This window comes from Podospora anserina, chromosome 4, assembly GCF_000226545.1.
Source record: "Podospora anserina S mat+ genomic DNA chromosome 4, supercontig 4".
NCBI classification, from domain to species: Eukaryota; Fungi; Ascomycota; class Sordariomycetes; order Sordariales; family Podosporaceae; genus Podospora; species Podospora anserina.
This window is the reverse complement of record NW_001914850.1, coordinates 509,997-531,172: the sequence shown is the minus strand read 5'-3', so window position 1 is coordinate 531,172 and position 21,176 is coordinate 509,997. Positions and strand designations below refer to the sequence as shown.

Below are 21,176 nucleotides of genomic sequence, written 5' to 3'. Positions count from 1 at the left end.
CTTAGTATGAGATGTTTGGTGCGACTGATCTAAGATCCGACACACCTCCGGCACCCGCCTCGTATGCAACCCCATCGCCCACCCCAGACCAACCGCTTGTCCGAAGACCCCATTCTTCCATTTTGCAGTTCCAGCTGACACACCCTGGCAGTCAGAAGCAATAATCAACATTACTAACCCCTGCAACGTGAGTAAATCCTCTGGCGGTGACCTCCCCCCTTGAGCGAGTTCGGCGGAAAGAAGCCGACTGGCTACCATCAAATCCCCTCCTGGAACTTCTGGTGAGAAAGGCTGTATCATTGCAAAGAAAGCCTGGTGGAAGGCATTTTGTAATGGAAAACTCGCTTGCCAGAGTAATGACTGTACACGAGCCTTTGTAGAAGCCAAAACAGGAAACGTAGGGTGAATAGCCTCGAGATATTTATCAAAGGTCGCGTCATCGATTTCGGGAAGTTGCTGCTGGTGGTGGTGGTGGTGGTGGTGGTCAGGTTGATGACTTTGACCAGTGGTTCCATTGGGTGATATTGAATCCATCAACCCATCTGCTGTCTGAGACTGTAGACCTAGCTCGTTGCCCGAAGGAAAGGTAGGCAAAGGGGGCATAGTCTTCAGCGCCAAATCATTCGCGCTGGCTGGATTCGGCGGCCTAAAGTCTGGGTGAACATAGGGTAATATTGGCCTGTGTTCGGTACCATATGTGGTTGGGATACGATTTGGAGAAGCAGCCGTAGCGTAGGGATCGGCTGAGATGCTCGAAAACGGACGCTTCCGACCGTCGTCACCCAGGACTGGGGAGGCAAAGGCCTCAGAGGATGACCTGCGGGTGGTATCTTCCAACCCGTCAGCAGCCACGTTGCTGTTGAGCTTCCCTTCGATGGAGTTGATCCTGTCGGCCAGTTCTTTGATGTACCTACTACATGTCAGCCTTGTCCATGTATCCTGATTAGCATGACGGATTACTTACCCTTTACTCGGACCACGCTTCTGAGGCACCCGACTGAACAGACACTGAGCACTAGACCTTCGACAATTCGAACACGCCTGTTCACTCGCTTCCGACTGCGCATCACACTTGATCTTCTTCCTCCTACACTCATCACAGGCCCGAGATACCTTGGATCGCTTCCTTGGCGGAGTATTATCTGGCATCTGATATGTCGGGTGCACACTGGGCATGTGCTCCATAGACAAATGCGTCGGGAGATGTGGCGGCGGCGGCGGATTCTGAGGAAAATGGTGATGTGTCTGAGTCTGCTCATGATGCGGCATCACATTCTCAACCTGAAGGCCATGGTTCTGCAGCTCATGGTTATGAGCCTGGAGTTCATGTTCATGACCCTGAAGCTCGTGGTTGTGATCCTGGAGCTCATGCTCATGGTTCTGGTTCTGAAGATTATGATTCTGGTTTTGCAGTTCCCGCTCGTGATTCTGAAGCGAGGCCTCGAGCTGCTCCTGAAGGTTCGGCACCGATGGAGCTTGCACCTCCGCTTGCTGCTGCTGATGCTGCTGATGTTCCTCCCCCAGCTGCTGCGGCAACGGTTGCTGTTCCTGCACCTCGCTCTCCACAGTCGCCATATCAGCCGGCGCCATCATCTGGTTCATCCCCTGCGTCAAGCCCTGCGTCAACTGAGCCGCAAGCTGAAGCTCATCCGCGCTGACCTGTGGCCTCGAATCATGCTGCTGCGGTGCAGGTGGCTCCTGCAGCTCTTGAAGCTCATGCAAATCGTGATGTTCCTCGTGCTCATGATGCTCCTGATGCGCCGTCAAGTTCGGCAATCCATCCGGCACCTCTTGCCCCCCTTGATGAGCAGCCATCTGCCCATCGTGTTCGCGGTGGTTGGCAAGCTGGTAGTACTGGGCATCGGCGCTGTCGACCATAGGCGAGGGATAACTCTGTTGCATGACGACACCCTCGGCATCCGGGTCTGGTTTTGTGACGTCCATCGCGGTGGGCTGGTCGTCGTGCCCCAAAAGCGCCGTCCTACACCAAAGCTGAAGAAACCTATCCGAGCCTCCTTCCACAGTCCATACAGTAGAAAACTCTGCTCGGTGTGCTCTAATGGTAGTCGTGGTCTAATCGGAGGATGCGACGCTTGGTATAAAAAAGAACAGGGTAGTCACTAGGGGTCATCAGTACTCGAAAGAAATCAGTGCATAACAGTAGAACAATGGCTTAATTGAGGCTTGCTATCGCGTCTCGGTATACGACTACATGATGCTGGCTCGCGGAGACAAGAAGACGACAACATGAACAAGACAGAAAAAAGTATGCTATGCCGTGACGGCGACAGCAATGCCCCAAAAAGATGGGTTTGCGGCATTGCGTGGCAGGTATTGAGGCTGGTGCTATGGCGATGTGGTAGCGGGAAAAGGATATGGCTTGAAACATACCTTGATTCGTCAAAGGAAACTATTCCAAGTCGGATGCGATTTCGTCGCTGCGGAAGAACTGACAGCTCCGAGAGGAACGGAAGGAGTTTTCACCGCGTTGGCAGACCCGAATTATTTTTTGGGGGCACGCCGAAAATTTTGCACCACCCCACCACCACCCACCAGCCTCGACTCAACCGAGCTTCTGCTGGGCTGTGGCTGGAGCTGGAGCTGACTAACAAATCAGGGGGGCTGTTCCATCGATGATGACTTCACCTCACTGTCCTGCAGCAATGCATTAAATCCAAAAGATGTTGTGTGTGTGTGTGTGTGTCTGTGCATGATCAGTGTAGCCAGTCTACAAAATAATAGATACACAAGAGACAAACTCCCGTATTAGGTAGGCCCCCCTTCGACTTCCTGCCTTGAACAATACCTCACCTTCTTCCCCCATTTCCTTCCAGCATCAAAACATCATCTCCTCTTGGCAACAGCAACAACAGCCGGCATGTCCCCATCACCAAAAAGAAACCCGCCCACAAGCATAAAAAGCCGAAGGGTATAAAATAGCAACTAGCTGAATGCGAATGTACACAACGATCGGGCAGCCCTCCTGACCTCGGCCGCCCCCCCGCCGTCCGCTGGAGAACCCTCCTCATTACAAACTTTCCCAGCTGCTGCCCATCGCTGGAGCAGCCGGCTATAGCAACAACAGATAAAATCACAAAGAACCACAAGCCGAGCACCGTCCGACTAGGCTGATGACGCCTGTGGCACGCCGTCCGTGATGGACTGGAGGATTCGCTGGTTCGACTTGGCAATGTCGTCGTCCAGCTCGGCAAGCTGGCTGATTCCCGCCTGGGCTTTAGCGATCTGCATCACCCGTCCTGCGTTAGCCAGTCTCAGCCCAAGAAAGAGAGGGTTAGAGAAAATATTGGTAGCTCGCACCGAAGCTAGCGCCGCCGAAGAGTTGTCCAGCTCAGGCTCACCTTCCGCTGCGGGTACTCCATTGCTCCCATTCTCCTCCGCCGGTTGCGCAAACCGGCTCGCCGCGAGGCCCTTGGCGGGTTCGCCCTTGGTCTGCAAATCGCCATCCACGTTAGTGACTAGAACCATGGACCCCGTGGTAAGACAGCTTGTACCTTGACCTCTGCAAGCTCGGCCTCCCGGATCTTGAGCTGCGCCGTGAGCTCTGCAACCTCCTTGTCGGCTTCGGATACCCGCTGCTCCGCCTCAGAGAGCCGCTGTTCCACCTCGGACAGACGCTTCTCCAGCTCGGCCTTGTCGTTCTCCAGAGCCGTCTTGCTGTTGCCATGTTCCACAAAGATATCGTGGAGATCCTTGTAGTCGGCCTTGCCAACCTCGACCTTCTTCTCTGCTTCCTCGAGATCCTTTTGAACAGCAGCAAGCTGCTGCTCGAGAGCGGCAACCTCAGCACTGGCCTTGCTGGCAGCTTCCTGCGCCTTGGCCACATCCGCGTCGTAGCGTGCCTGGAAAAAGCTGACCTGCTCGCGGAGGCCATCAATCTCACTTGTATCTTGTTTGGCATTCTTGACAGCGTCCAATTCCGCCTGGGCAGTGAACTTTTCCATCTTTTCCATGGCAAGCTGGCCACCCATCTCATCCACCTCTTGCTGCAGCTTGACGTTCTCCGCCCTCAGAGCCTCAGCGGCCGCCTCAGCATCCGCCTTGGCCTGTTGCTCCTTCTCCAAGCCCTTGAGCTGGGCCTCGGAATCAGCGGCATACTTGGCTTTGATCTCGGCAAGGAGGCTGTCGTGACGAGCATTGACAGCTTCCAACTCGAGATTGTGCTTGGCCACAGACTCGGCGTTCTTTGCCTCGAGTTCGGCATTTTTCGCTTGAATTTCCTTGACTGATGCCTCCAGTTCAGCAAACTTGGCTTGAAGCTTGGCCATTTCTTCCTCGCGGTAGTCAATCAAGGCCTTGGCCTCAGCCCGTTGACCCTCGCTGTCCTTCAGCCCCGCTTCCAGCTCCTCAGTCATGGCTTGGGCAGCTTGCAAGTCGCCTGTCAGCTTGGCAACCTCCTCCGCATGCTTGGCCCGGACCTCTTGCAGCGCCTGCTCCAACTCCTCAGCGTGCTTGGCCTCGACTTCCCTCTCGAATTGCTCCATTCGGGTTTGGAGGCTGACATCTCCAGCGGACCGAGCGGCATCGAGTTCGGCGGCGTGGCCTGCTTCAAGATCCTCGAGCGCCTTGGCCAAACTGGCTTTGCTCTCCTCCTTTAATATCTCAATCTGCTTGCTGTGGCTCTCCTTGAGAGAATGAATCTCCTCCTCGCCCGCCTCCTGGGCCTGCCTTGTGGCGCTCTTGGCGCCTTCCAGCTCTTCGGCATGGCTCGCACGCAGAGCATCCAAAGCTTGTTGATGTTCTTCCTCCTTGGCCTTCAGCGCGTTGATGGCATTGTCGCGTTCGGCTTTGGCAGCCTCAAGAGCTTGTGCGTGACTTGCTACGGCCTGCTCGTGAGCCTGAACAAGCTCGGCATGCTTGGCCTCCAATTCTTCAAACTTTCTCTTGAAAAAGGCATCCCCACGGAGATCCTCAATCTCCTTTTCGTAGTCCTGGCTGATCTGTTTGAGTTGTTCATTGTGGTGGTCGGTTTGACTGGCGTGAGCAGCTGTCAGCTTGGCATGATCCTCTGTCAACTGGGCATGCTCTTCCCTGAGCTTGGAAAAAGCAGCATCGTTGGCAGCAGCCTCCTCCTTCAAGCCGGCCATAATCTTCTCGAGCTCAGCGTGAGCACTCTGGGCCTTGCTGAGCCCGTCCCGAACGGCGGAGAGTTCAGACTCGAGCTCAGAGTTACGCGTCTGCAAGGCAACGACTATTTCGTTCTTGCCCGCGATCTCAGCCTTGATAACATTTCCCGCCTCCTCGGCAGCTACGAGCGCTTCCCTAAGTCGCGCAACCTCATCCTGCACCTCCTTGTCCAAACGCTTATTCTTCTCACGCAACTCCTCGAGCATTTCGTTTCCTCTCTCCACCAGTTCCTTCTGAGTACCGGCAGATTCAAGCTTGACCTGCTGGATCTCCTCCTGATGCTTCTCCTTCAATGCGTGAACATTTGCCTCGTACTGTTCACTCAAGGATTTTCGTAGTGCCTCCAGCTTAGCAGTATTCTCCTCTTCCGACCCCGAGAGGCTCTCCTTGGCGTTCTTGAGCTCAGCCTCGTGGTCCGCCTGCCGTCTCTCGAGTTTCTGCTTGAGGCTAGCAATCTCGGCCTCGGCCGTTTCCCTGGCGCTTGCGGCAGCAGCAAGCTCACTTTGCTTGGCGGTAAGCTCGGCCTGGACGGAGGCCAGCTGTTCTTCGGTTTCTGTGACCTTCTTGTTCAATTCCTCGATCACGGCGGCATGCTCTGTCTTGAGAGCTTCCAAGACATCCTGATCGATGGCGGACTCGGGAGCTTCCTGCTTCGCTTGCTGGGCGGCACTCAATTGCTCTGTGAGCTCGTCAATCTTGGCCTGACGAGAAGCAATCTGAGCCTCGAGCTCCGCGATTTCGGCCTCACTAGACGACAGCTTGACCTTGAGCTCCTCGGTCTCCTTGGCAGACTCGGCAGCCGCAGCGGCGGCTGTGGCAGATGTGCCCGAGGCCAACGAGGGACGAGCAGCGTGTCGGGGAGCGGCGCCAGCAGTGGAGACTCCGACCGTCGACAACCTCTTCTTAGCATCGGCAACGGCGCCGGTGGTCGGTGGTCTGGTGGCAGTGCGTGTGGTAGTCGGGGGAGCCGAGCCGGTCGTGGCTGTTGTTCGAACCGTGCCAGAAGCTGACCGGGATGCCGTGGTGGTGCCGGCGGCCGCAGGCTTTCTTGCGGCGGCAGTGCTACCGGCAATGGTACTTGTTCTGCTGGCCTTACCCGGAGAGTCAGCGGCACCGCCGGGCAGGATCGAGGTGCGGCGTGTCGCCGAAGCTGTGGGCCTTTTCTTCTCATCTTCGGACTGGGAAGGCTGGGAGCGATGGGACACAGAGGAAGCGGCGGTGCCTGGGCGCTTGGGAACCGTAGAACCAGCGGCCGTCCGTGTCGTCGAGGGTCTAGTCAAGCCACCTGCGGTGCCTATTCGTGATGCGGTTCCAGCAGCCGGCTTGCCAGTGGCACTGCTAGTCCCGGTTGGACGGCGGACACCAGCGGTAGAGGTCGAAGCGGTACGTTTCTTTGCAGCGGCGGCTTCTGCTCCCGCTCCAGCCTTCGCCTTGGGAGAGGTGTCGGAGCCAGACGGCGGTGCTGGGGGAGGTGTCAGGGTGGCCTCTTCTCTTGGAGCCGCTTGCTGCTCCTGCTGCTCCTCCTGCTCCTCCTGCTGCTGCTCAGGGGCAGGGGTCTGATCTTTGGTCTCGACGTCTGACATTATGGATGGATGGATGGATGGTGTAGACAGGACGGCAATGGATGCTGTTCTGAAAGAACAGGAAGGGGTAGGTACTAGTAGTTAAGAAGATGGCCGTGTCAACTGTCGGTCGAGCTTGGTGTCAGTACGTAAAAGTGGTGGTGGGGACCAAAAGAGATTATGTGCAATTAAAAGACTCTGGCTTAAAGAACAGGAGAGAACCATAAAGGGATGCCAAAAGTAAACAAGACGATGGAAGAGGTCAGAGTCGACCTGGCAGCTTGAAGTTGACCTTCTTTTGAAAAAAGCATGTGGAAACAACAACAAGAGAGACTCACCTGTAATTGCTCTCTTCTCAAGTCGCAATCGACGTTGAATTGGCTGTTGCCGCGCAGGCCGCAGGAACAGGAAGCTTTAGCCCCAACTGCCGCCGCGATGGAATCGGACGATGGCGGATAACACAACAGATGAGGTACAAGGTAAGGCAGGAGCACAGCACGCACCGTACCTGAAAGAGGCCAGGCGCGAGAATGAAAGTATCCGTACCTGCTGGGCGCTTCGTCTTGGAAGGTTCAACAAATGCTGTAAGAAGGAGGACGAGGGAAAAAAAAGAGGAGCTCAGTGACTGGTCACTCGCTTCCAGAATGCCTCAGACGCTGTTGCCCGCGCCCCCAGAAAGGGAAAGGCGCGGGTCCAAAGTGGGCGACCCCGGGGGAGCGGTGGAGCGGTGGGCAACAGCCAGTGGACCCGTGGAGAATCAGCAAGGAGGGGCCGAACAGGGGTAGCTCCCTTTTCTCACCTCCTCTTAAACCTGTTCCAACCGTGCAGAGTTTCCATGTGAGCATCACACCTGCTGGATGCATGACAAGTGACTGGCGCGGTTATTCTGATCCATTCAACGGCGGCAGTTCACATGGTAGTACTAGAGTACTTCAGATTCCAACGTTTCGATGATGACTCGGAACCTGTCTTGCAATGCGCGGCTGAGGCACCTGCGGATGTGTCAGAATGGTGCTACCCAGCCGGGATTTTCGTGGTGATGCTTTTTGTCAGTTTTTGCCATCAGACCGGGAAACCTGTTGCCCCCTTTGCACGACACTCAAACAACACTTCGCCATTCCACAACGGAAAAAGGAGAATAGGGGATCACGAACTATCGCGCACGCCAATCACCCATCCTGGCCACACCAGTCCGAATCGGTGCCATTCTGCGCGCAAGCTTCCCAGCTCCCCGGGTCGGCACGGACAGGTCCAAGTGGGTTCATCAGGGACGAAGCGAAGTCGTCAACAGAGAGCCCTGTGAAGATCAAAGTCGAAGATGAGATGAAGACGAGCATCGTTCTGGCCTCGCTGAACCCAAACATGAGATCAGAATATTTGCAACATTTGCTAGGTTCTGAGTCTTGATGAAACAGTCATGTGAAGATGAGGGGTGGAACTCATCCATCAGTATCATTTTCCCGGCTGATGCGCCGCCACCTTTCTCGATCTCGACGATCATGAGTGCAACAACCAGCCTGGATCTTCAACAATCATACGGTGAGATGGCCGAGCGGTCTAAGGCGCCACGTTAAGGTCTTCCTTAATCAACATCTTGTACAAAGATTCCGTGGTCCGAAAGGGCGTGGGTTCGAATCCCACTCTCATCATTATCTTTTGCAAAATTTCTCAAGTATGCATATGAATCTTTTTTGCCTCCACTCTGAGCCTTATCAAGAACATCTTATCATTTGTGGAGGATCTCCAATCTTGACCTCAAGGTGAGACCTGTTTCAGCCTGCCACTGCTTGTTGAAAACAAATTGGTACCTTCAGAGAACTATATGGATACAGAAGATAGCAGCAAAAACCCTACAATTGCACCACACTTACATCCAGGATACCTTCAGCCTTGCCCAGCTCTTCAAGCAGCTCACCAGTCACGTCTCCTCCTACTCCCAAAATCATGAGTGCCTCCTTCAGCCCGTTCTCCGTATCAACCGGTCCATCAACAACAGCCCGCCTTGCCTCTTGATTCAGTCCCGCAACCTGCATGAAAGTGATGTTGATCCCATGCCTACCCAAAACCATACCGACATTCCCAATCTTGCCTGGCTCGTCATAGTTGTGCAAGATCAGCAGCGTCCCTTCTGGCTGGAAGTTGGCCGCAAACTTGTCCAGCTTGGAGATGAAGACAGCGTTCCCACTGACATAGCCCTCAATGATCTGCTCTCCCCCGCTGGCCCCGTCTGTGCTGATGCTTCTGAGAGTGACAGCACTGGCGTAGGTGCTTGGAGCCGAAGACCCCTCGTCACGAACATGCCTCTCATCAATGGCGATGCCCCTTTCTTTGGCAATGATTGTAGCGTTGACAATATTCACATCTCGTCCACCGGCGTCACTGATGGAACTGACAAGACCCTTGACCAGGGCGGCAAAGAGCGGACGGGTGTTGCTCACGCTGGCAAGATCGCCATGGTAGACGAGTTCGAAGCGTCGGCCGCCAATCATGCCCCCTTTCTTGTCGCCTGCGTTGGTGGCGTAATGTTGGGTGTAGAGACTGCCAATCTTCTCGACCCTATCATACTGTCAGTTTCCGACGGGATGTTGGTAAGGGGATAAAGGGGGTCAAAACTCACAGCTTCACAAACGGCTGCAACCTCCTGTACTCCTCGGGCAAGATCAGCGGGGCGTTTACTGCTGCTGTCGGGAGGCCACCACCTAGGATGACAACCACCTGCTTACACACATCGATCGAGACGTTCTCCTGTGCTTCAACCGTGCTGGCCCCCAAATGCGGCGTGCTCACAACCTTTGGATGCTGCGCCAACCTCGATGGCACACTCCCCTCCTTTGGCGGCTCCTGAGTGAAAACATCTATCCCCGCCCCCGCAATCCAACCCTCATCCAGCGCCTTCAACAACGCCTCCTCATTATACACCCCACCCCTCGCCACATTCAACACCCGTGCAGTCTTCTTCATCTTCCCAAACTGCTCCTCCCCCAGCAGATTCAACGTGCTAGCCAACAGCGGCGTGTGAACAGTCAAGAAATCCACCTGAGGCAACAGCTCCTCCAAACTCCCCACCAACGTCACCCCCGCAGCCTTGGCCACATCAGCCGAAGCATACGGATCAAGACCCAAGACCTTCATCCCCAACCCCCCGCTCGCAACACGAGCTACTTTGAGCCCTACCTTCCCCAACCCAACCACACCGAGCGTCTTCCCCCCTACTTCCACACCCACGAGCTTTCCCCTCTCCCACTTCCCTTGCTTGAGCGTCCCGTCTCCGCGGGGGACGTTTCTCGCCGTGGCCATGAGAAGAGCGATGGTGTGCTCGGCCGCGGCGAGGATGTTGCCGCTGGGGGAGTTGACAACGATGATGCCCTGCTCAGTCGCGGCCTTGACATCGATATTGTCAACCCCCACCCCAGCCCTGGCGACAACTTTCAGCTTGGAGCCAGCTGCCAGCAGGGCAGCCGTGACTTTCGTCTCGGACCTCACGATAAGCGCTTGGTACGACCCGATCCTGGCCGCGATGTCCTCTGCGGAGAGGGACCCGGGGGCAGGGTTGTCGATTATGAAGCCCGAAGAGGACAGGAGGGAGAGGCCTTCGGGGGAGAGCTTTTCCGGGACGAGGATACGGGGGGTGTTGTTGTTGGGGGAGGAGGAGACGGGTTCTATGGCGGAGGGGGCCATGATGGTGGTTAGGTGTGGCAAATGCCCAAGAGATGTTATGCTTTTGGTATAAAAGACGAATGGAGCTGGTGAATGATTATTAGCAATAGTTTAACACACAAGACAAGAAAAGGGAAACAAGAAAGGGACAAGGTCGACGTTATATACACCACACCTAGCTACCTTACCTACCACAGCCAGCCAGCCAGGGCAAAGTTGCGGGGTTCTAGACAACCCTCGCCTCACCCCCCCCCTTTCCCCCCTCTCTCTCGTACACACAACAGCAACGCGAGGTAGGTAAACTCCGTTTCACGGTCCGGCCCTTTCTGATCTCAAAGTCACGACATATGCGGGATACCCAAAACAGGACCTCTTCGCGTAGATGCCCTGCAGGACCAAGTCGTGAAAGCCAATGGATGGATTGTACCGATGACCGACATACATCTCATCTCCAAAGGAGAATGTGACAGGACGGGATGAGACGGGGGGAGGAAGATGGGGGTCGGTGTCGGATGTGTGTCTCCCTCTGCCTGCCGAGAAAATGACAGCATAAAGAACCAACCCGGGAGTGAAGTGAGGGGCCCTTACACGACACCATATTGCCCAGTCTGTAACGTGACAAAGACACCTCCTCGCCCGGTTCTTGAGAAGCTTCTGATCAAGAGCTGTTATTGGTGTGTGACCCATCAGTTATCCAACCTGTCCAGTAATAAATCTTGGAATAATCCATGTTATTCGCCAGTCTCAATCAGCAAGTTCAAAATGCTTCTCATAGCTCTTCCTTTACACATGGAAGGAGTGGAACCCCTCACTTTGCCCTTTCCCACCCATTTCCCCCACGTTTGGCTAATGCAAGCACTACTGCACATGTTCCCCGTCGAATAAGCTGTCAGTATCATGATCCTAGGTGTCTGGGGAAGTCCCCACTGCTACCTTGCCGGCTCACAGCCACACATGTCACGTATACACTGTGCTGTTCTCGGTCTTCTCGGTACATCTGCATCTCACATCTCTAATGAGGGGGGACCAAAACACACAGAGAGTGGGAGAAGACATCTTACTGGCTACCATTTCAACCCCGAATCGCCCCCTTCCACCAAAACGTATAGATCTACCCATCACGCGCTCAAACCACCTGCATATCCGCCCTTCCCCTCATACCACCAACTTCCTCCCCTCAAAAGTTGGCCTTATCCGCAAACCTCTCATTCTGCACAATCTCGACCCAATACCCATCCGGATCCAACACAAAAGCCACATTCTTCATCCTCCCATCCGTCAACCTCTTCTTCCAGCTCACCCCCAATCCCTCAAACCTCTCGCACGCCTTCTCCAAGCTATCAACCGAAACACAAATATGCCCAAACCCCTGCGGCCCCTTGTTCCCATCATGGTAACTAAACCCCTCCTCCTTCTCCGTCCCGTAATTCCAAGTCAGCTCCAACAACCCCTCCCTCTTCGCCGTATCACCACCCTCAACAACAGCCCCCTGTTCCCCTTCATACCCCAAGAAATAAAGGTTGAACCCGGCCTCCTTCGCCTCATGAGTCCTAAAAAGCTTCATCCCCATAACCTCCCGGTAAAACTCAAGCGACCTCTCCGCATCCTTGACCCGAATCATGGTGTGATTCATCCTATACGTCCCCAAATCCGTCTCCCTCACCCCCTCCGTCTCCTCCACCGGCCTCTGCCCAATAATCTCAACCCAGTACCCATCCGGATCAAGCGCAAAGGCAATATGCCTCATCTTTCCATCCGTGAGCTTCTTCTGGAACTTGTAGCCCGCGTCCTCGATCCTCTGGCAGGCAGCCTGGATATTGTCGACGCTGATGCAAGTATGTCCGAAACCACGGTAGGGCTCAACATTGCCATTGTTGATCTTGTACTCGGGGTCGTTTTCGGTGCCGTAGTTGTGCGTCAGCTCGATGAGGCCTTCCCTGTCCCAGAGGTTCTTCCCGTGGGAGACGGCGCCGGGGGCGTCGTAGCCGAGGAAGTAGAGGTCGAATTTTGCGTCGGGGAAGGAGAGCTTCTTGAGGAGGGAGAGGCCGAGGTGGTTGTAGAACTTGACTAGGGGGGATGTTAGTGGTTGTTGAGGATAGAGAGGTGAGTAGATAGTGACGAGCCAGACTCCTTGGGGTCCTTCACACGAATCCTATTTTCTTGTGTCAGTTCCCAGCGCTTATTGCCATCCTGGGATGGGAGAAGGTAGGTACTCACATCGTGTGATTCAACTTGAAGTTCTTGACATCAGTAGTCGACGCCATGGTTGCGAATCCTCGGAAGACTAAATTCTCATTCATTAGCAAATGTTATTCTTCAATCTCGCATTGTATTCTCGAGCTACCACCTACCTGGTGGGACAAACGACGGCTTCTTTTGCAGTGACGGAACAAAAAATCTCAACCGCTGCGACGCCCGCAACGAGTTCATATGTTGAGCGAAAAAGGGGTTTTTATCGGGCAATCAACTTGTAAGCGTGAGACAAAAGTCCAAGCGGGGGAAATTGGGGAAGAGGAGGAGGGGCTGTTGAAGCTATCGGCAAATGGGGTGGGGAGCTATGTAATAGCTGATAGTGACAAGTTGTAATTACGTGAAATCGGCGTAAGCTATAGATCCCGAATAATAGCTCCAGAGAGGGCAGGTCGGTGAATTTGGCAGCTCCAAGTAATTCTGTCATGTGTATGATAATGATTGCGAGACCCAAACGTTTGGAGATAGCTTCACAGCCCCTCCCCGACCGAATCTATCCTGTCACCCAATCTCACCTAACTCGTATCATTGTGAAAATACATAGCGGGGATAAGCATCAAAAGAGCTCAACGACCCCACCAACCATCGTTACGAATGCTGACGTCAACGCTTCACAGCTCCCCAAACCAGCATTATACACCCAGAGCACGAGAGCAATGCCAATACGGTTCAACCTTCATAAACAAACTCCAGCTAAACTATCGCTACATTACAGCCAACCCCAACCGACGCCTGTAAACAATGCAACACACACCCTTTAATTCCCAAACCCTCCAAAAAAATATTAACATGCCTTGCCCCCCCCCCCCCCCTTTTGGTTCCCAGATATGCTAAGTTCATTCCCACCTATTCCATTAACACATACCTCAAGAATCCTCCTCCGCTTCCCCATTGAACACTACTAGTACACAGAAAAGTACTCGACCAGCCCGTCAACCTACGACTTGCCGCCCTTGCGCTTCTTGCGTCTGTTCTTCTTCTTCGCCCCTCCCCCACCACTACTTGGCCCACCCGCCGCCGTCCCTGGAGCACCGTTCCCCTTAGCAACATCGGCCCCCTTGCTCGTCCCTTCCTCCCCAGTCTCTGGTGACAAAAGCTCCTCCTCCTCCTCCTCCTCCTGCCCAGCACCCTCATTCTTAGTGGCGGCATCCGTCCTCCCAAATAACCCAAACGTACTCCTGCTCTTGGGCTGCTCCGGAGAAGTACCAATCACGGCAAACTCATCCTCGTCATTGGAACTAGTAGTTTCAAGAACCACCTTCCTGACTCCTTTAGACTCAACGATGTTCTCCGTGATGCTTCCGCTGCGGACGTAGGGCTTGGCGGGAATCAGGTTGCCAACATCGTTCCGTGCGCTGTGGGTACTATCCCCGCTAGAGACGGACCGATGGCCAGCAGAGGTGGATTCTGTTGGACTCTGCTTTGTGTTTTGCATACTGGACTTGTCGGCTTGATCTGGTGTTTCGAGCGTAAGTGTAGGTACACCGTTGATGGGCGAAGCGAGCTGCACGGTTACGGGGCTGGTGGCACCGTATGTTTGCTGCAGAGCCTGAATGCCGTCCTTGCCAGTAACTTGGGGGTTCAGCAGACTCGTCGTCTCGTCTCCTTCCTCCTCCTCGACATGCTCACGCACATGTTCCAGCGGCGACTCTTCAATCGCACCCTCGGCGACAGAAGAAGAACGGCCGGCCGTGTGTAACAGACCGGTGCCAGGCTTGATCTTGACCGTGGTGGACTTTGTGTCTCTGGGGTTTGTAGCAGGATTGGAGGGGCCAAGATGCTTCAGATGTTGTCTGATGTCTTCAAAGTTGGCCCGAACAGGAACTGTCATGTGGTGCCCTTCTCTGCCAGCTGAACTTCTGCGCATCATGAGAGTGGCGAGCTTTGGGCTACTAGACAGCGCGGGTGAGTCGAAAGATGTTGTGCCAGTAGTGTCAAACTGAATCAAGTCGCCGCCGTGATCTGCGAGTCCATTATGTTCCGCAAAGCGGCCTGCTTGGTCTTCAGACTGGCGACGTTGGACGCGCGCCTTGGGAGCAGGCTGAAGACGGCGAATGGCCTTGTGCACGTCAATGTACACATCGGACTCGTCGATGATTTCCTCTCCAATGAGTTCCTCAATAACGTCTTCAAGGGTAACGACACCCAATGCGCCGTGGTCCTCACCAGGGTATTCCGAAACGAGAACCATGTGGGACTTGCCTTCCTGGAAGAAGTTGACAATATCCAAACAGCTGGTCTCGGGCCGGGTCTCGGGCAGGGTAGCAAGTGGGAAATCCTTGACAAGCTTGGCATCCTCGGGGTCGTAGGTGATCAGAATCTTGACCAAAAGCATACCGACGAAATTGGTAGGGTTCCCAGTTTCGTGGATGGGAATGCGCGAGTAGCCTGCCGAAAGAATCATGTCCATGGTCTTCTCATCCAAAACAGTGTCCTCTGCCATGACAAAAACGTCCGCCATGGGGGTCATGACATTGGCCACTGGCTTCTCCTTCAGATCCAACACGGCGCTGATGATGGTGACCTCGTCCTGGTTCAAACGCTGAGACATATCGCCCAGATTCTTGTGCAGGGTCACCAGGGTCTTCAACCCACTCTTCTTGTATACGGTGCCATGATCCTTTCCGAGGATCTTGTCGAGAAGGATGGCGATCGGCCAGGAGATGGGGGCGGTAAGGTACATCATCGCAAGGACGGGTTTGGACATGTAACCTCCAATCTGGAGGCCATAGCGAACACAGACAGACTGAGGAACAACCTCACCAAAGATCACTGTCACGTGTGCGCGTTAGCGGTGAGTATTTCGAGAGCCATGCTGTCTGGCTCAAGATGAGCACGTACCAATGAGAACGGTCGAGCCGATGACGGCAGCAATGCCGCCTCCGAGACATCGGTCGAGTACGACGGGAAGGGTCTCGTTCACGATAACGTTGGCCAAGAGCAGTGTGACCAAGACCCAGTGCTTTCCCTTTTCGAGAAGGTGGTAGACCCGTTTGGCATTCTTTTGCTGAGGTTCGGTGGCATCGCCGGCCATCACTTGGAGGTAGATGCTATCCTGCCCCATCAAACTGGTCCTTGTCAGCAAAACCACAGGCTGCGGTTTGTTTGTGATCCAGAAAGGGCTTACGCAATAGTCAAACCAGCAAATGCGCCGCCGGACAAGACGAGGATCGCAGAAGCCAAATAGAGCATACCCAGGCTTGCGCCTCCAGCGTCTGGCTCGTCATTGCCACCGCCGCCATGTCCCAGGCTGGCTATCGGCGCAGCATAGGCTGTTGAGAGTGTCAAGGAGAGAATTCGCGCGAGGCCGACGAAGCCTGATCGAAGCGCAAAGAACGAGTTGGGGCGTGCTGCTGTCACGCCATGTTGTCGCATTGTCGTCATTTACAGATGATGACGATGATGACGATGACGTTCCCGGGCGCTACGCGGGCGCGGGTTCCGAGTTTTTTTTTTTTGAATCACTGTAGAAAAGGATAGGCCGTAGTGTGTGTCGGTAGAAAAGTGTCAGTTCATTGTCGTCGGGTACGGTTTGGGAGCGAAGAAGGGCTGCTGGCGTCGCAATGGGGCAGCAAAGAGACGAGAGATTCGGTGGGTTGAAAGGCCGAGTGTTTGGGACCTGCATTTAGATTTTAAAGAGTGGATGAAGCTCCCCCAAGCTCTGATGGGACTTTTCGAGGTTGGGCTCCCCCAGTAGCGTCTTGGACGGTAGGCTCCGATATGCCCGATGACGGCCGGTTGCCACTGCAGACGGACAAATGATTGGAGGGTTACAGCAGGTGCAGCAGCCAGCGTCTCAGTGAGAACCTCGATGTCCTTGGGACTGACCTGGTGGTTACACGCATCAGCCACTATTGATGTCCTGCTGAAGACCGCGGAATGAAGTGTGACCCTCTTCCGATATTATATAGTCTTCAAACCGACCTCTGGAAGCACTTCAATTATCTCTCATCCGACATGATTTTTCAGTGGAAGCTGTGCTGTCTGTCCAGTGCCCGACTCAAGAAGGAAGGCGAAGCTGAAGTCCAACCGAGAGCCCTGCTAGCGGCGTCATCCCCGCCCACAATAGCCCTGCCGAGGCCCTTATCATCCTTGGGAGGCTGGAAAACTTTTTCTAGTTGGTAATCTCCATTTTGATGCCACCAGATATTCTTTATAGAGAGCCAACCCGTTGCAGGAGCACTTTGTTTCCTATTTTTCCCGTTGCGACGGTTGACCAGAGAAGGAACGAAGAAACGCCTCAACCCAGTCAACAACGTCATGTTTCACTCCCCCATCAGCCACCAGCACCAGCGGCCCCCCGCGTTGGCCCTACCGGCGTGGCACGGATCTGGAACCTTGGCGATCAGAAGCTCTAGTGTGGCAACAGGGAGGGAGCTTGGGCCACATAAAACCCCACTGGCCAATTCTGTATCTCCAAAAGTGCTGGAGGGGCTTCACCTCACGTGTCTTCGCGTTTCTGCGCGTGGCTGAACCATCCACCGGACTTGGGAGTGCAAACAAAGCAAACCCCCCGTTGCCGTCACCAATTTTCTCCAATCTTGATTCTGTTCCTTTTGCTTTCTTTTGACTTGGCGTTCAAGTAACTCTCGCTCTATAACCACGACTACGGTATCCAGGGTGCTCAATCATGGTCCAAACGCGAAGCAGGGTCGCTGCTTCGCGCAAGGCCGTTGCCGCTGAACCTGAAGAAAGCAGCTCGGATTCTGACAGCGATGCATCCATCCCGGCTAACCCTCGCCCTTCTAACATCAAAAGCCCAGTCACCTTGCGCCCCAACAAGGCGTCTTTGCCTGAACTGAACAATGGGGTCAACAAAAAGAAGCGGAATGCCAGTCCAAGCCTGGAGACGCCAGCCAGGAAGAGAGCCAGGGCCCATGAGCCCACCGATCCGGAGGACGATGAGGGGGTAGACGAGACCGCCATGCATGTCATCAACGCGTTTAGCAACCGCCAGACGCCGAACCCGAAGCAAAAGGGTATTGAAGTCCTGCTTCGAAGCGGCGGCAAGCCTGCTCGACGAAAACGGGACGGGACCAGTATTGAAGATACGATTGACGAGACGCCCGAGTCCGTCAGGAATAACCGAAGGCCGGCGCCCGTTGTCGAAGAACCTGAGCCTGCGGAGGAAGGATTGGTCGAGGGGGAAGATTCTGACCATGATGAGGTCCATCGAAGAGTCGCCAGGGAGGATGGTAGCCCAGAGCTTGACTCTTCGCCCCCCAAACCCAAACAACCACAGCAAAGCCGACGTGTGACATCTCGAACCCTACAACCAGTCGCGACTGCTTTAGCCGCACCTCTTCGACCTGCTACTATCAACAATTTGAAACCCCCGGCCCCGCCCAGACAATTGGGCGAAGAAAAAAGCTCCAGCTCGAGTCACAACATTCTGCCCACCGTTGAAGCAGAAGATGAATTGTTTGTGGATCAAGCCAATAATAGGCAGTCAGACTTGGAAGAGGAAGCGGAATCGGACGATGTTGATGAGCAGGATCGGCGCGAGGAAGAATGGGAAGAGCTCGAAGAAGTTGGGGCACCAGATAATGGGGTTCAACTTGCCGTTATGGAGGACCCAGATGATGTGTTCGAAGACGAGGATGAGGACGACACCGCACTTCACCCAGCCATCCATATTCTAGTGCCGGAAGTAGTGGACAAACGATCAATCGTAACTCTGGACAGCGAGCACCTGGACACGCTACGCGGGATGATGGGCAAGGAACAGTGGTCCGACTTGGGCAAGTTTTGGGAACTCCAAATCTATAGTGCAGATGGCTTCCGCTTCGACTCTGAGTCACCAGCCACCACGCCTGGAAATCGTTGTCTAAGAGCACTCTACGCCTTTAGAGAATGCCTCGTTGGCTTAAAGTGTCCCCGTGATCTCAGCAGACAGAACAAGCATCTGGTTCGCGTGCATCGCCAACTGAATGAAGAGCTTACCAACGTGGCAAGGAAAATCGTCAGGGTCCGCAACTCGCTGAAGCAACAGACAGGAAACTACAAGCAGCAGGTCTCAGCTGATATCCAGCAGTTTATTATTCCGACATTGATCCTCACTCTACGGGACCTGTTTTTGCTCGGCACTCTGGGTTATAAAGCGCCACGGCACCAAACGCTTCCCCCCCTCCCCAAATCAGGCCAGTTTACATGCGTCACCGTGCAATACGTTAGCTCGATCACGAAGCGACTTTCATTCTTGATCCGGGATCTCATGGAACACTGCGAGAACGAGGTTGCAAAAAAACAGTTGGGATGGAATGATTTCTCTCAGGTCCTTGATGAATGGAAGTTTGAACTACAAGAAAAGATTAGTGCCGTCAACGAGGAGATAAGCCGCCAAGAGAAGATTGATCGGGATAAAGCAATCAAGCAGAGGAGGAGACAGCTGCTGGAGATTGAAGCTGCCAAGGCTACTGAACAGTGGAACAGAATGGCGGTGTCGACGCAGCGCTTGAGGCACCAACCTAGTCCGATGGCGGAAAAGCAGCGTTTGGCGGACAAGTATATCTCGCCTCCTCAGGATCCGATTTCTCCGCCTCGGCCGCGCCCCGATAGCAGCAGCCGACCGTACAGCAGCTACATCGAGACTGTCCACACAGCTCCCTCCACATTGCAACGACCGCGGGTGAATGCCCCCCAAACACGAACTCCAGTAATACGAGCACCATGGCCTCCATCACGGCGCCGTCTAGGGTTGGCTCAGTCTGATCAAGCTTCATCGGCGTCATCGATGATGCAGTCTTCTGCGGTAAACCGCCCCACGAATCAGCCTCTGATAAGGCAACCTTGGCCTTTGATGAGACAGGCTCCACCGCAGTCAAGTCCAGTCCGGCATCAGAAGAAGGATGTTATGGTCATTGATTCTTCGCCGGAGCCGGAAGTCTTTGCTGTCCCGGATCACATTGATACCCCTAGCAGGCAAGCGAAGCCACGGGTCGAATTAGAGGTTGAAGAAGTTGAGGGGGAAGAGGTAGAGGAGGAGGAGGAGGAGGAAGAAGAAGAAGAAGAAGAGGAAGTTGAAGAAGTGCGTGAAGATGTTGAAGAAGATGAGGACAATGAAGAAGAGGAAGCATTTGGCAAAGTCTGGGATAATGGGGAGAGGGCGTTTCTTGTTGACCAACTTGAGGAAACGGTGGTAGAGGGAATTACAAGGGAGAACTTGGAGGAGTGGGCTGAGTGCTTTGAGTGTTCTGTTCCAGAGGTTCGGCAGCAGATATCGAGCTTGCAAAAGGAAGGATTGTGGCGGGGGTCGCTGTGACAAGAGATTTCGTTGATCTGGGTTCTCATTGCTAGCTATTGGGAGTTGGAGGAAAAGGCAGCGGGGTTGCGAGCTTGCTTGTTCAATTATTGATACCCTTGGGAGAACGAACGTTGATACCCACCCGTTGCGGATTTGCAGTTGACAGCTCGGGAAACATATATTTTGGCTGGGTAGGTAGCGTAGTTAGTGTGTCGGTTGAACAAGAATCTTGAAGTTCTTTTGATGACTGGGTTCGCACCTGGTTATCACTTTGAACATGGCATTGACAGTGCGCGCAGTGACATGAATGAGTATGAGTAAGAGCAGATTCACAGGGCTCCTGACTGTTCAGTCAACAAGTCAACATACCTATATCACTCCTATCCTATTCCAACCCGCTTTCTCAACAAACAATTTGGCTTGGACTACGTTTGCGAATCTCTCAAGCCTACGACCTTCTGGCCGCAAACACAATGACACGTCCCCAAACAGCTACGGATCCCAAGACAGCTACCAATGGTCATCCCAAAACAACCCCCGATACCGAGACGGCATGGGATGAGCTCAACGAGCCGTACACCGGCCCTCTGTACACCTGGCCCTGCGGGCATCAGAACACTATCGAGTGGGACGACTATCAGGATGAGAAGGGGAGATATGATGGTAGTAGGGAGGATCAAAAGGCTGCCGCTGGTGAGGCTGGTAGTGGTGGTAGGGGAGAGAATGGAAATAACGGCAAGAAGAGAAACATCAAAGATAATAAGGGGATGAAGTGTAGGACTAGGTGTGATATAGTTTGAGTAGACAAGACAGCCGTATCTATCTCTTTTCGTTGTAGTAAGTCGTCGTCAGGGTTGGGGGTCCAAAAGCACCCCTGTCACTTACCCCAAAAGGCCCGTGCATCATCACCCCAGACCCACCGATTATCGATAAATTCCCGAGAGCCTGGGAAGCTTTGACACAACCTCTCTCCTGGCTACCCTCTCTCATCAGCTCTGACGTCCGCCGCATAATCCACTTCCCCCAAACCAGCCTGCCTTCCCCGCTACCAACCACACCTTGAGGGGATTCAACGGATATACACCAACCGAAAACAAAGTTTATTCCCACTTGCCATCTGCGATTCCAACCACCCACCATCGCGACATCGCCGCCACCTTCGATATCAACCCCCATCGCAACACCTTACCCCGAGGGGATATTATGGCCCGATAGAGCACAATGGTGCGATGCGTGGGGACCCAAAGACCGAGCGGTCTCTTGCCGAGCTATCTCTCCCCAGCACTGTCCATGTCATGATGCTTTTCATTGGGGGGAAA

The 21,176-nt window shown here is 54.2% G+C and overlaps 6 protein-coding genes across 6 annotated transcripts, besides 1 other annotated feature; 1 reads left to right on the top strand and 5 right to left on the bottom strand.

The window, feature by feature from the left end:
• PODANS_4_9410 (uncharacterized protein) lies at positions 1-1,944 on the bottom strand (the record flags this gene model as incomplete). The annotated part of the gene is made up of 2 exons (XM_001905848.1): positions 1-913; positions 965-1,944. Coding segments are annotated over 2 exons (1,893 nt in total), but the record flags the coding sequence as incomplete, so codon positions are not given.
• Positions 1,945-3,476: 1,532 nt separating this feature from the next.
• On the bottom strand, positions 3,477-6,728 carry PODANS_4_9420 (uncharacterized protein; the record flags this gene model as incomplete). The annotated part of the gene is made up of 1 exon (XM_001905847.1): positions 3,477-6,728. The coding sequence occupies one exon, from the start codon at positions 6,726-6,728 to the stop codon at positions 3,477-3,479; it is 3,252 nt and encodes a 1,083-aa protein (XP_001905882.1).
• A 1,517-nt stretch (positions 6,729-8,245) lies between these two features.
• Positions 8,246-8,356, top strand: a tRNA (tRNA-Leu).
• A 201-nt stretch (positions 8,357-8,557) lies between these two features.
• PODANS_4_9430 (uncharacterized protein) lies at positions 8,558-10,385 on the bottom strand (the record flags this gene model as incomplete). The annotated part of the gene is made up of 2 exons (XM_001905846.1): positions 8,558-9,263; positions 9,325-10,385. The coding sequence occupies 2 exons, from the start codon at positions 10,383-10,385 to the stop codon at positions 8,558-8,560; spliced, it is 1,767 nt and encodes a 588-aa protein (XP_001905881.1).
• A 1,156-nt stretch (positions 10,386-11,541) lies between these two features.
• Positions 11,542-12,432, bottom strand: PODANS_4_9440 (uncharacterized protein; the record flags this gene model as incomplete). The annotated part of the gene is made up of 1 exon (XM_001905845.1): positions 11,542-12,432. A coding segment is annotated over one exon (891 nt), but the record flags the coding sequence as incomplete, so codon positions are not given.
• Positions 12,433-13,551: 1,119 nt separating this feature from the next.
• PODANS_4_9450 (uncharacterized protein) lies at positions 13,552-15,989 on the bottom strand (the record flags this gene model as incomplete). The annotated part of the gene is made up of 3 exons (XM_001905844.1): positions 13,552-15,386; positions 15,456-15,682; positions 15,742-15,989. 3 exons carry the CDS (start codon positions 15,987-15,989, stop codon positions 13,552-13,554), a joined length of 2,310 nt encoding a protein of 769 aa, XP_001905879.1.
• A 1,255-nt stretch (positions 15,990-17,244) lies between these two features.
• Positions 17,245-19,875, top strand: PODANS_4_9460 (uncharacterized protein; the record flags this gene model as incomplete). Its single annotated transcript, XM_001905843.1, has 1 exon — positions 17,245-19,875. One exon carries the CDS (start codon positions 17,245-17,247, stop codon positions 19,873-19,875), a length of 2,631 nt encoding a protein of 876 aa, XP_001905878.1.
• Positions 19,876-21,176: the final 1,301 nt, after the last annotated feature.